The sequence below is a fragment of the Mirounga leonina genome, unplaced genomic scaffold (assembly GCF_011800145.1).
Source record: "Mirounga leonina isolate KUSES-001 unplaced genomic scaffold, KU_Mleo_1.0 Mir_129, whole genome shotgun sequence".
NCBI classification, from domain to species: Eukaryota; Metazoa; Chordata; class Mammalia; order Carnivora; family Phocidae; genus Mirounga; species Mirounga leonina.
In genome coordinates this window covers 67,876,544-67,890,020 of record NW_023270323.1, presented here as the reverse complement: position 1 = coordinate 67,890,020, position 13,477 = coordinate 67,876,544, and the positions used below count along the sequence as shown (strand labels likewise).

Genomic DNA, 13,477 nt, shown 5'->3' with positions numbered 1-13,477 from the left:
CCCAGACTGCCTCCCTCTTGCAGACCCCCCACCAGCCGAGGCCCTAAGGTTTAAAATGACAGAGGCCCGCTTCCGTCAGGACACCTCGTAACGTCCCCCTCAGCAGATCGGGAACGTCCGCTTTCTCAGCGGAAGCCGGGACGCTGCCCAGCCTCCAGCACGCCCTCTTTCCCTTCTCGACGGATCTCCACACGAACCCTTACGCCCGGGATCCCCTGCTCCCCTTTAGCCGGAGCAGGAACTGTTCCCCTCAGCGGATTCCCTGTTCTCACCCATGGAGGATCCTTGCTTCTTTCTCGCCCCACGCCCAGCTGCACGACCCAGCTAGGTCTAGCACCACGAGCTCCGCCCGGACAGTAGCACCACGGCTCGGCAAGCAGACGAGCCGACGCCCCCTCCCCTTACAAACGCCACTTCCCACTCGGAAAACCGCGGCGCAGAACCTAAGCGCATGCGCCCAAACTGCCGTAGTTCAGGGAGGGATCCATCTCTTCCCGCTCTCGCGGCAGTCTCGCGGTATTTCCTTCCCCCGCGGGAATTATTTGAACGCTCTGGCGGTAACTCCACCCTGGGTGCTCAGCTGCCTGCTGACCGGAACCCGCGGCGGCTCTGTAAACTTGACCTGCGGGCCGTAGGCACCCTGCAGCCCGGAGCGGACGGGGCTCGTCCCGGCCGGGTGCCGGCGCCATGGGGGCGGAGAAGAAGCTGCTGCCGGTTAAGGAGGCCTTTCAGCTGGCGCAGCAGCCGCACCAGAACCAGGCGAAGCTGGTGGTGGCGCTGAGCCGCACCTACCGCACGGTAAGCGCGGCCCCGGGCCTCGGCCGCCGCCCCTCGCCCTCCCCGGACCAGCGTCCCCCAGGGGCCTCCCGTGGCCCTCCGGACTCCAACCTTCCGAACCTCCCGACCCAGTTCGGAGAGGTCTGGAGACCTGCCCCAGGTCGCCCGGGCACCCCCTCTCCCCAGCGGCCTCCGGCGCGGACCGTTAATTCTTTGTGAATTTGGAGAGCAACGTTTACGAGCACCGGGGCGACCGGGCGCCAAGTGTTGGGCCGCTGGGTGGATCCTGAGCGGGGTGGCTCAGCGGTTGTTGTCCCTCAGGTCACCGCCCACATCAGGAACGCCAGATTATTCACAGTTAAATAGAATCGAATCACCAAATAACAAATTAACCATTAGGACCCGGCTCTTCCTATTTAAGTAAATGCTGTTTTGAGTGGTGCCGTGAGAAGAACAGGACAGTGAGTTTCGGGAAAATTACCTTGAGGTCCAAGAAAAATTGTAAGTCAGTATAATCGGGTTTCAGGATATGAGATAGGATGTGAACGTTGTATCAAAAGGAAATCGCTGTGTAAGAGTAAGGCTAAATGTGGTAAAATATGAAAGCCATTGTTGATTTTGAGTTGTTTCATGAAGAAGCATATTTTTACTAAACTGGCACCAAGGCATATTGAGAATTTAGAGGGTATTAAAGTCAAAGGGATCCTTTCACTGTCAACATTCACGTTTGTTTTCTTCCTTGGAGAAGTGCATTTCTCTGGAGAGAGATCTGTGCAATTTTTTTTCCTTTGATAGTTTGGAAACTCACCTGAGTTTACTAAATAATGATTTCAGTTTGAGTTACGACTAGTACTTTAAGCAGTCTTAGGGTCCTGTTGGGAAAAAGGGATTATATCAGTGCAGTTTGTGCAGGGTTTCTCTTTTGTCTTTCAGATGGACGTTAAAACGGTTTTTCATGAGGAGTTTGTCCATTATCTTAAATATGCTATGGTGGTCTATAAACGTGAACCAGCGGTGGAGAGAGTAGTAGACTTTGCAGCCAAGTTTGTTACTTCATTTCACCAGTCAGATATGGAAGATGATGAGGAAGAGGAAGATGGTGGCATTTTAAATTATTTGTTTACCTTTCTTTTAAAGGTATGAAAACTGGAACTTTGGGGAAGTGTTGTAGAAAACTTTATTATATTAAAAGGGCCATGGGAGTTTGTATGTTTTAGAGAATGAAGTATTTAGTAACTGAGAAGATGTGGATGAGTCTGCCTTTTATAGGAAATACTAGAACTGTCATTAAGATTAAGAAATGGACTTAAAATAAATGCGGCGTTAAGTTTTTAATGAGCTCTCTTTGCCACTTCTCACATCATTTTAAATGAGTTCTTTATTTTAGGGGCGCCTGGGTGGCTCAGTTGGTTAAGCGACTGCCTTCGGCTCAGGTCATGATCCTGGAGTCCCGGGATCGAGTCCCGCATCGGGCTCCCTGCTCGGCAGGGAGTCTGCTTCTCCCTCTGACCCTCCCCCCTCTCATGCTCTCTCTCTCTATCTCATTCTCTCTGTCAAATAAATAAATAAAATCTTTAAAATAAATAAATAAATAAATGAGTTCTTTATTTTAGAAGTAAAGTAAAAATTTCTACAAAGAGAAGTATGCTCTTGTAATTTAGCTTATACTTACTTTGGATTGTGTATATGTATATATATATATTTTAAAGATTTTATTTATTTATTTGAGACAGAGAGAATGAGAGACAGAGAGCATGAGAGGGAGGAGGGTCAGAGGGAGAAGCAGACTCCCTGCCGAGCAGGGAGCCCGATGCGGGACTCGATCCCGGGACTCCAGGATCATGACCTGAGCCGAAGGCAGTCGCTTAACCAACTGAGCCACCCAGGCGCCCTGGATTGTGCATATTTTAATACTTTTAGTATGCATATGGATTAACGTAGCATTGTAGTTTCTCTGCGAGTAATGAATTACTTTTGTAACTTCCTGAATTCTAAACAATTCAAATGGTATGTGATTGCAAATAAATTTTGATTTGTTCCTGTTTCAGTCTCATGAAGCAAACAGCAATGCAGTTAGATTTAGAGTGTGCCAGCTCATAAACAAGCTCTTGGGAAGTATGCCAGAAAATGCCCAGATTGATGATGATTTGTTTGATAAAATTAATGAAGCCATGCTTATTAGATTGAAAGATAAAATTCCAAATGTGAGGATACAGGCAGTTCTGGCTCTTTCACGACTTCAGGATCCCAAAGATGATGAATGTCCAGTCGTTAATGGTATGTGTAGCTTCCTAAAATCTTTTTCAGTTTCCTTGACTTTGTTAAATTCTCAGTAGAGAGGTGTTTTTTTTTTTTTTCTCTATGTGGAATAGTATAGGTCATATATATATATATATATATATATATGATTTTTAAAAATACTCAAGTAGCCACCACCCAACTTAAAAAAATAGAACATCATCAGTGCCTTTGAAGACTACCTTACGTCCCACCCCACTCTCAGAGTTAACGATTATCCTGAATTTTGGGTTAATTACTCTCTTGTCTTTCTGTTTAAACAATTAGCCACATGTGTGTGTCTCTAAAAAGTTTTGCCTATCGTTTTGTATGCTATATGAGTCATACTTTTCTGTGCTTTCTAATAATTATTTATAATTGTAACATTCATCCATGTTGATATATTTACTGTCTTAAACATTCTGTGGAATGAATTGTTAACACAGCTAATTATTCTAATAATGACAGACTATCTGGTTTCCAGTTATTTTGTTCTGAAAAAAATGGTGTTGTTGCTATGAACTTCCTTATCATGGCTTCTGGTGCACAGCTTAAATAGTTTTTTCTGGGGTGTGTACCTAGGGTGGATTTGTTAGGATATGTGCACATTCAGCTTTATTAGATAAGGTACAAGTGTTCTACAAAACCGTTTACTAATTAATACTCCCAGTAACCGTGCATAAAAACATTCATTTATCCATATTCTCTCCAGTGTTAGATATTGTCAGATTTAAAAATTTTTGTTTATCTGGTTGTATGTATGAAATATATCCTTTTATGCATCTTTTCATATATTTAACAGTCAATTGTATTTCTTCTATATAATGCCTATTAATGTGTTCTCATTTTTCTGTTTGTCATATTGATTTACTGGAGTTCTTATTCTGGAAAGAAATTTTGGAGTTGTGTGAATTGTAGATTTTTTTCAACTTTAGATGGCTCTTTGTTTCACCCTCTTTGGGATATCTTCTGTTAGACAGAAATTCCTAATGTCAAAATTAATCAGTCTCTGCCTTTATGACTTGCACTTTTTTCCCTTTTCTTCCTTTCTTTCTTTTGATTTGCACTTTCTTTTATTTAAGAAATTTTTCTCTACCTCTGGGCTCGTAAAGATAGTCATATTCCACTTTTCCATACATGCCTAGCTACATTTTGGGCACATTTTCATTTTTTTCTTTGTCCCTGTTAATAGCTTTATAATCAGTTTTGATAACTGATGATAGTTAATATTTTTTGGTGTTAAATGGTACACATAATAATATTGTACAAAATAAATGTTTAATAGTCAACAAGTAATTATAAAGCTGGGGAAAATTTGAGAAGTAGAGTTGAATAAACATTTAAATAACAGGAAATGGATTTTGTTTCAGGGAGTAAAATTAGAAGTTACATCCTTCTTTAGGACTCATTAAAAATCAAAATAATGAGCCCTTTATAAAACCTTATTACTTTAAAATAAACTGCCTGCTATACTAGGCTTTCTTTTAGATTTTGAAGAGTAACAAAGACATAATCTCGGGGTGCCTGGGTGGCTCAGTTGGTTAAGTGACTGCCTTTGGCTCAGGTCATGATCCTGGAGTCCTGGGATGGAGTCCTGCATTGGGCTCCCTGCTCAGCAGGGAGTCTGCTTCTCCCTCTGACCTTCCCCCCTCTCATGTGCTCTCTCTCAAATGAATAAATAAAATCTTAAAAAAAAAAAAAAAGACAATCTTATTGATGGATTTTACATGATCTTTAGGGCTCTTTGTTTTTAGTTTTAGACTTTGTGCCTAGTCTTTTTTTTTTTTTTAAGATTTTTTTTATTTATTTATTCGACAGAGAGAGACACAGCGAGAGAGGGAACACAAGCAGGGGGAGTGGGAGAGGGAGAAGCAGGCTTCCCGCGGAGCAGGGAGCCCGATGTGGGGCTTGATCCCAGGACCCTAGGATCATGACCTGAGCCGAAGGCAGACGCTTAACGACTGAGCCACTCAGGCGCCCCTGTGCCTAGTCTTTTGACAAATTTCTTAATTTATTTTTTAAGGGAAGTTGGCAGGAAAAAAATCTTCCGCTAAAATTAAATGTGTAAGACTAAAAATTGATTATCTTTATTATTTTAAAGATATTGTCAAATACCAAAATGTGGGCTATCTTATGACTATGGTTAAATAAATAATATTTCTTTAGTGTACTAAAATGTATTGCTCTATTTTTAGCATATGCTACTTTGATTGAAAATGATTCAAATCCAGAAGTTAGGCGTGCAGTGTTATCATGTATTGCACCATCAGCAAAGACTTTGCCAAAAATTGTGGGGCGCACCAAGGATGTGAAAGAGACTGTCAGAAAGCTGGCTTATCAGGTAAATAAGCCTAATAACTTGTGTAGACATATTCTTAAAATACTTTTGAAAAATATTTGGCATGTAATAATGATTTCTTCAATTTTTATGGATTTTTATGAGATTTTTATGGATAGAAAGTATAAATAATTTAGGTATACTCTTATTACATTAAGTGTGTTACCAGATATTTGTTTTGGAAATTCTGGGTTATTTTCTTAGATGAAGGAGATATTATTAGTTATGAAATATGTAGACTATGTTGAGTTTAATGACCACCTTATTATTATTACTATCTCTTTAAGGTTTTAGCTGAAAAGGTTCATATGAGAGCTCTGTCCATTGCTCAGAGAGTAATGCTCCTTCAACAAGGTCTTAATGACAGATCAGGTAAGATAGACTTCTGTATATACAAAACATCAGATTTTGGTTTAGTAGACTTAGAAGATTTAGAAAACATGTGTCCTTAATTATGTCAAGTAAGCCCATCAATGACACAGCCTGTCAAAATTTAGCTTGGTACACCATGTAGAAAACATTTCAAAGGGTTAAAGATCCTGGTAGTTAAAGGAGCAGTGTTTGTTTTAATTTTCCTGTGTTTTACAGGTGAAACTATATCTCAAGGCTATATAGCTAATTTATATCAGAGGGCAGGAACTCTTTTTCAACTCTCTTCTAAAAAAGTGCTATCTATTCCCTTTGTGTATATCTTTTCTTTCTTCCTTTTTTTTTGTATTTGAGAGAGAAAGAAAGAAAGCATGAGAGTGGGGGGAGGAGCCAAGGGAAAGGGAGAAGCAACCGCCCCGCCCCATAAGGCCTGACACAGGGCTTGATCCCAGGACCCTGGGATCATGACCTGACCTAAAGGCAGACTCTTAACTGACTGAGTCACCCAGGCACCCTCCCCTTTGTGTATAGCTTGATAAGAATGTGTGCTGTACTGTGGGGACAGAAATTAAGAATGATCAGACTAGCATAATTTTCCTTTTTTTTTTTTTTTCTTTTTCTCTCTGTTAAAACTAGAGACTGCTCACAGGAGTAATGAGGAACAATATATCTTAAATTTCCAATCCCCATGAGAAGACTAAGATAGCTTAATTTTGCTGTAGCAAGAAAACTTGAGTTTCAAAACATTGTCAGAGGACTAATGACTGGGAGGATGACTTCTTAAAAAACTAAGAATAAAGTTTGTTCAGTGATACATGCTTATGATTCACTACTGCAAATAACAATCGTGTAATAGATGAAGTCAGGCATCAGGTGAAATAATCGCTATCATAATGTCAGGACTAACACTGAAGCCCCATGAACCCTGGGGAGAAGGAATGCAGATATTTTTGTAGGCCGTAATAGTGATTGGGTATTGGTTTGGGCCTTTTCCATTTTTTTTTTTTTTTTTTTTTAAAGATTTTATTTATTTATTTGACAGAGAGAGAGAGATATCACAAGTAGGCAGACAGGCAGGCAGAGGGAGAGGGAGAAGCAGGCTCCCTGCTGAGCACAGAGCCCGATGTGGGGCTCGATCCCAGGACCCTGGGATCATGACCCGAGCCGAAGGCAGATGCTTAACCATCTGAGCCACCCAGGCGTCCCGGGCCTTTTCCATTTTTATTAGAAGTGAGCAGCATAGTGATTTTTGCAATATTATTGTACCTTTTTTTTTCTTCGGTATTTTTCTTTGTTGTTCTTAGTCTCTTCTCATTTTTATTATAAATACTGATTTTATGTTAACATTAATCTGATAAAAGGTCATTAATACAGACAAAATACAGGAAATGGAAGCTAGAGGGAGCCTCTGTTCACTTATATTTCAAATGACTTAACAGATGCTGTGAAACAAGCAATGCAGAAGCATCTTCTCCAAGGCTGGTTACGTTTCACTGAAGGAAATATATTAGAGTTGCTTCATCGGTTAGATGTGGAAAATTCTCCTGAAGTGGCAGTCTCTGTTCTCAATGCCTTATTTTCAGTGGCTCCTCTTAATGAACTGGCAGAAATCTGTAAAAATAATGATGGCAGGTATATATTCATTACTTGAAATGTGATACTCGTGAACTTCTCCAATTAAAATTAGTCCTTTTCTGATTACTTCGGATTGTTTCAATAGCTTTTATCTACCTCACTTGTGTTTTCTTTACTCTGATGGATGTCTTTTCTCATTTATCCCTCTTGTGTAAGAACTCACTACCTTATCATAGACTACTTTAGCTGCATTCTTTTTTTTTCCCATTTTGTTACTTTGATTTTTGCATTAGCTTACCATGGAAAGTCCAACGACATGCTTCCCTATTGTATGCTTGCTTGTTTGATTCTTTTTTTTTTTTCTTTTGCTCTAAATATTTTCATTTGTGTGTGGGTGGATAAGTTAATGACTTTGCAATTAAAAGGATGCTGGTTATAAATCAGGTCTGCTTTTTATTTCCCATTTTTTATACTCCATTCAAATTTTTAATTTTAAGATTATTCTTTCTCTTATTCTCTCCCTTTTAAATGAAGGAAACTGATTCCAGTGGAAACATTAACTCCTGAAAATGCTTTGTATTGGCGTGTCCTTTGTGAGTATGTGAAATCAAAAGGAGATGAAGGTGAAGAATTTTTGGAGCAAATTTTGCCAGAGCCCATAGTGTATGCAGAGTATTTACTAAGGTAAAATTTTTTCTTTTTGTTCGGATAGTACTTTTGTTCCTGTGTGTGTCAACCGTGTAGCCCCCTCCCTCAAAGTCATGCTTGATCAGGGGTCAGTTATTTGGCTAGGCAGGGATAAATAAGAATGTGCATTGAGTCTGAAGAATATTCTGTGCTGGACAGAACACTGAAAGAGTAAAAAGTCAGTATGTTTAGGGACATTCCTTAAAACCGTTAGGATGGGGTGCCTGGGTGGCTCAGTTGGTTAAGCTCAGGTCATGATCCTGGATCGAGTCCCGCATCGGGCTCCCTGCTCGACAGGGAGTCTGCTTCTCCCTCTGACCCTCCCCCTCTCATGTGCTCTCTCATTCTCTCTCTCTCAAATAAATAAATAAAATCTTTAAAAAAATAAAAAAATAAAAACCGTTAGGATGTGATTATGAACATTTCTCCATAAAGTTGATAATGATGATATGTTACTCTTTGAAATTGGTTGGCAAACCTTTTCTTAGGGTCAGATAGTAACTATTTTAGTCTGTGGACCTGTGTCGCAATGACAGCTCTGCTGTGGGTGTGCAAAAGCAGCCAAAGAATATATGATGAATGATTGTAACTGTTTTCTAATAAAACTTCTTTCAACTTTTATGGACACTAAAATTTTAATTTTATGTAATTTTCATCTGTATATATTTTCAAATGTATATGTGTATACATCCATGTATAAATAAGCTTCCATTTAGCTTGCAAACTGTATGAAAACAAGCAGCAGGCTGTATCTGGTGCATGGGCCATACTTTTCCAACTGACAAGGTGAACCTTTGTGGCTAGTTTAATATTAATTAAAACTGTCACCATTTGGCTTTTTGTTTTTTAAAAAGTTTTTTCAAAATATACCTTTTTCTTAATTATTCTCATTTCACTTTAAAATTACCAAGTAAAACATGAATGCAATTCTTGTCAAAATTCAAATACAGAAATATATAGAAGAAAAATGTGGAATTTTCCTTTCATCTCCTAATTCCTCAGTTCCATTTATCTTAGACTTAACAATTTGGCGTATACACTTTCAGACCTCTTTCTCTACATTTATATACACATACATTAAAATACATAAATTACATTTTAAATGTATTATAAAAAAATAAATTACATTTTAAACATAGCACACTATACATATTTGGGGTTTTTCCCCAGCTACTTATATCTGCGATCATTATATGTTGGTGCATATAAATTTATCACACTCTCTCTTTTTTTTTTTTTTTTTTATTTGCGAGAGAGAGAATGAGAGACAGAGAGCATGAGAGGGAGGAGGGTCAGAGGGAGAAGCAGACTCCCTGCTGAGCAGGGAGCCTGATGTGGGACTCGATCCCGGGACTCCAGGATCATGACCCGAGCCGAAGGCAGTCGCTTAACGAACTGAGCCACCCAGACGCCCCAAATTTATCACACTCTTAACAACGTATCATCCCATAGTATGATGGCAATCAATTGGCAATCATAAAATCAATTTATGATGGCAATTAATTTACTTCTCTGTCAATGGACATTTAGCATGATTCCAGTTTTCACTGACAAAGTTGTGTTAGACCATACATTTTATGTATGTTGGGATTTTGTGGGGTTGATTCCCAGAAGTGGAATTGCTGGGCCAAAAGTTATATATATTTTGATAGATTTTGGTGTGTAGATTTTTAACTTTATGCTTTTGATGCATTTTTTAAAAAGCTTCTTCCATATAACATGAATTACAGGCCTGAATTCTCTTTGTATAGAATGTAGTATTCTGCTTTTGCTTATAATGATTCCATGTAAGTTAGGAGGCAAAACTATAAGTGCATTTTAATTTGTATGCAAAATATTGAATCAAGGATAAATATCTTAAATGTGAGCCAAAATGGAAACTTACAACCTGAGTTCATAGTAACAGCATAAAAAATATGTGTGAATCTCCTGTTTCAATAGTAATTATTTCAGATTTCAGTATTTAGAGTATTCGTTATAATGCTGTTTGAGCCATGTTGTAGTATGTCCAAAACGAATGAATTTGATGCAATGCTTAATAATATGAATTAATATAAAAGTAATAAATGTTCATAGAAAATAAAGAAAATATGAGGAAATAAATATTTAAGTAACAGAGGGAAAGCCTCTCCTCAAGGATTACCTCACAGATTAACTCTTAGTTACTGAAATCAACAGGTAGGGAGCTTGGTTCTTCTGGCTCTGAGAAGTCAGGGATTCTTGTATTTCCTCTGTCACTTAATCTGTGAGTTTTGAAATAGGTAGCTTTTAATCAGCTTTTTTCATTTATAAAGAAGAAAACTTTAAAAATTGTATTTTAATTATTATTGAAAAATACTTGAGAAATAGAGTGGTTTTCTTTTTGGGGCAACGTCACTAGATAGGATTAGCTTATTCAGGTACAGAAACAAAATTAAATGGAAAAACTATTTCCTGATAATCTCAGAGATATATTTTCAGACATTCTGTAGCAGAAAGAGGTAGTGACTCAGAATTCTGATATGAAACAATTTCCTGTTAAATGAGGTATTCACATAAAGGAAGAAATCAGGGATATTAAATTAGGCTTGTCAAATTTGAGGAAGAAAAAGAGACACCAACATAATTTTTAGAAAGTGACCTTAAGTCTAAATTCTTGGAGAGAGCTTTAAGAATAAGAAAAAGGCTTTCTTATTCTTGAGTGGTCTCTTCATTGTAATGAATATGTTTAAAAATGGTTAAAAAGATGATTTCATGGTAATTAAAATCGGTGGGTCCATTTTGAGTTGTATTTATGCAGTTCGAGATTTGTAACCTATTAATGAACCAACTACTCTTTGAATTTATTTTAAAAAATACCCTCTGTCTTGATGCATGCATTGTGCTAAAGCTAGAGTGGAAAAGTACTCAAAGGGGAGGGGAGGATTCAAAGATGAGTGAAGGTTTTTTAGCTTGTCAGAAACCAGCAACTACTAAGCTAATGATTTTGATAATTATTAGTTTCTTTCCTTTAGTTTTCTACTGGAACCCAGAGTGCTGATACCATTGGAAGTCCTAATCTCATGGCCAGAGATTTGTGAGCTTTTATTTACTCTTGGTTGTCATTTTAAAGACAAGTCAGTTTATTCATCAGACATAGTTCTGCAGTTTTTATAACTTGATTTTTGTTGACATTTAAAAAATGACATTTTTCATCAGGATTGTTTTTCATATTACTTATAGCCTAAAAGCACCTAGTTGTCTAAGCTTAAACTCCTAATTCTACCTTTAAGTAGCTTTTTTTTTGATCACACAAAAAAGGGAGACCTTTTGATAGGCTGTTGAATTTTATCTAGGTGAGGTTTGTAAAAGGCTTTAAGTTGGGCAGTGATAGTAAGAATAAAAGGGTAGTAGATGGTGCTTGTTTAGGAGTATCTACACTAAAATAAGAACAATACAGATATTAGTAGGGCCCCTAAGCAAGGATAATACAAATTCATGAAGGTCTATTTTTCTGATTTTTTTTAAAAGGTCATTGTATTCATGGATTACTTGCATAATTGGTATTAATTATTACTATTCTTTTAAGCAAAAGAATAATGGTCAGTTAGGGATGATGAGTGAAGACTAGCTCTTTATGAAAAACTGAGTTTTTATTAAAGGGATCCAGGACTCTAATTGAAAATATTGGTGACAGTCAGAATGGCTAAAATTAACAAGTCAGGAAACGACAGATGTTGGCGGGGATGCGGAGAAAGGGGAACCCTCCTACACTGTTGGTGGGAATGCAAGCTGGTGCAGCCACTCTGGAAAACTGTATGGAGGTTCCTCAAAAAGTTGAAAATAGAGCTACCCTATGATCCAGCAATTGCACTACTGGGTATTTACCCCAAAGATACAAAAGTAGGGATCCGAAGGGGTACATGCACCCCGATGTTTATAGCAGCAATGTCCACAATAGCCAAACTGTGGAAAGAGCCAAGATGTCCATTGACAGATGACTGGATAAAGATGTGGTATATATATACAATGGAATATTATGCAGCCATCAAAAGGAATGAGATCTTGCCATTTGCAATGACGTGGATAGAACTGGAGGGTATTATGTTGAGTGAAATAAGTCAGAGAAAGACATGTATCATATGATCTCACTGATATGAGGAATTCTTAATCGCAGGAAACTGAGTGTTGTTGGAGTGGGGGGTGAGGTGGGAGGGATGGGGTGACTGGGTGATAGACACTGGGGAGGGTATGTGCTCTGGTAAGCGCTGTGAATTGTGCAAGACTGTTGAATCTCAGATCTGTACCTCTGAAACAAATAATGCAATATATGTTAAGAAAAAAAAAAAAAGAAGAAGAAGGTAGCGGGAGGGGAAGAATGAAGTGGGGGAAATCGGAGGGGTGGACGAACCATGAGAGACGATGGACTCTGAAAAACAAACTGAGGGTTCTAGAGGGGAGGGGGGTGGGAGGATGGGTTGGCCTGGTGGTGGGTATTGAGGAGGGCACGTTCTGCATGGAGCACTGGGTGTTATGAATCATGGAACACTTCATCTAGAACTAATGATGTAATGTATGGGGATTAACATAAGAATAAAAAAAAATATTGGTGACATTGAAATAATGTTATCAATTTGAGAGTCAAATATGTGCCTTTTGAAAATTTCCCATAAGAAATTTGAATCTTTATTGAGTATATTTTCCAAATTCTTTTTGATTCAAGCCCATAAGTTTGTTTACAAAAGTTCATAACAATAGCATAGAGTTTATTCTTTAGGCCAAATTAGAATAATGTGGTATAAACATCCATATATTTGAAGTAATATGAACTGAAAAAGACCCTTTTCTGACCTCATGGGGAGCTAATGTTTTTTTTTTTTAACAGATTTTACATTTTATTTTTTCTGCTTGTTTTAGTTATATTCAGAGTATCCCAGTTGTTAAAGATGAAATGAAAAATGATTTTTCTTATATTGGAAATTTGATGTCAAAAGAATTTATAGGTCAACAGTTAATTCTAATTATCAAGTCTTTGGATACAAGTGAAGAAGGAGGAAGGTATGTCTAAATATTAACCCTTGTCCTAATTTGCTCTTCTAACATCCTGTATTGAAATATAGTCTTGTTACGGTATGATTAAGTATATTTATATTTAACCTAGCTCTCTAAAGTACAATAAAGAGTTTTCTTTTTCCTCTTACACATGTAATATCTAACAGGAAATACACCCTTTCTCTCTCTCTCTCTGTCTCTCTGTGTATACATACATATATGTGTGTGTATATATATATACATACACACACACACATACATACATATAATTGACTCTTGAACAACACGGGGAGGGGGTAAGGGTGCTGGTCCCCCATCCCCTCTCTGGAGTCAGAATCCAGATATAACTTTTGACCTCTCAAAAACCTAATTATTAATAGCCTATTGACTAAAAGCCTTACCAATAAGCATAAACATAAAAATTGACATAAACAGTTGATTAAC

The 13,477-nt window shown here is 38.0% G+C and overlaps 1 protein-coding gene across 1 annotated transcript in view; it reads left to right on the top strand.

The window, feature by feature from the left end:
- The first annotated feature begins 464 nt into the window (after window positions 1–464).
- Window positions 465–13,477, top strand: part of NCAPG (non-SMC condensin I complex subunit G) — a 53,982-nt gene continuing 40,969 nt past the window's right edge. The window contains exons 1-8 of the mRNA XM_035005240.1: window positions 465–798; window positions 1,711–1,914; window positions 2,826–3,054; window positions 5,250–5,395; window positions 5,680–5,764; window positions 7,201–7,393; window positions 7,871–8,020; window positions 12,899–13,039. Coding sequence (XP_034861131.1) covers window positions 688–798; window positions 1,711–1,914; window positions 2,826–3,054; window positions 5,250–5,395; window positions 5,680–5,764; window positions 7,201–7,393; window positions 7,871–8,020; window positions 12,899–13,039 — 1,259 coding nt within the window. The 5' untranslated portion in view covers window positions 465–687. The remainder of the gene's footprint in view (window positions 799–1,710; window positions 1,915–2,825; window positions 3,055–5,249; window positions 5,396–5,679; window positions 5,765–7,200; window positions 7,394–7,870; window positions 8,021–12,898; window positions 13,040–13,477) is intronic.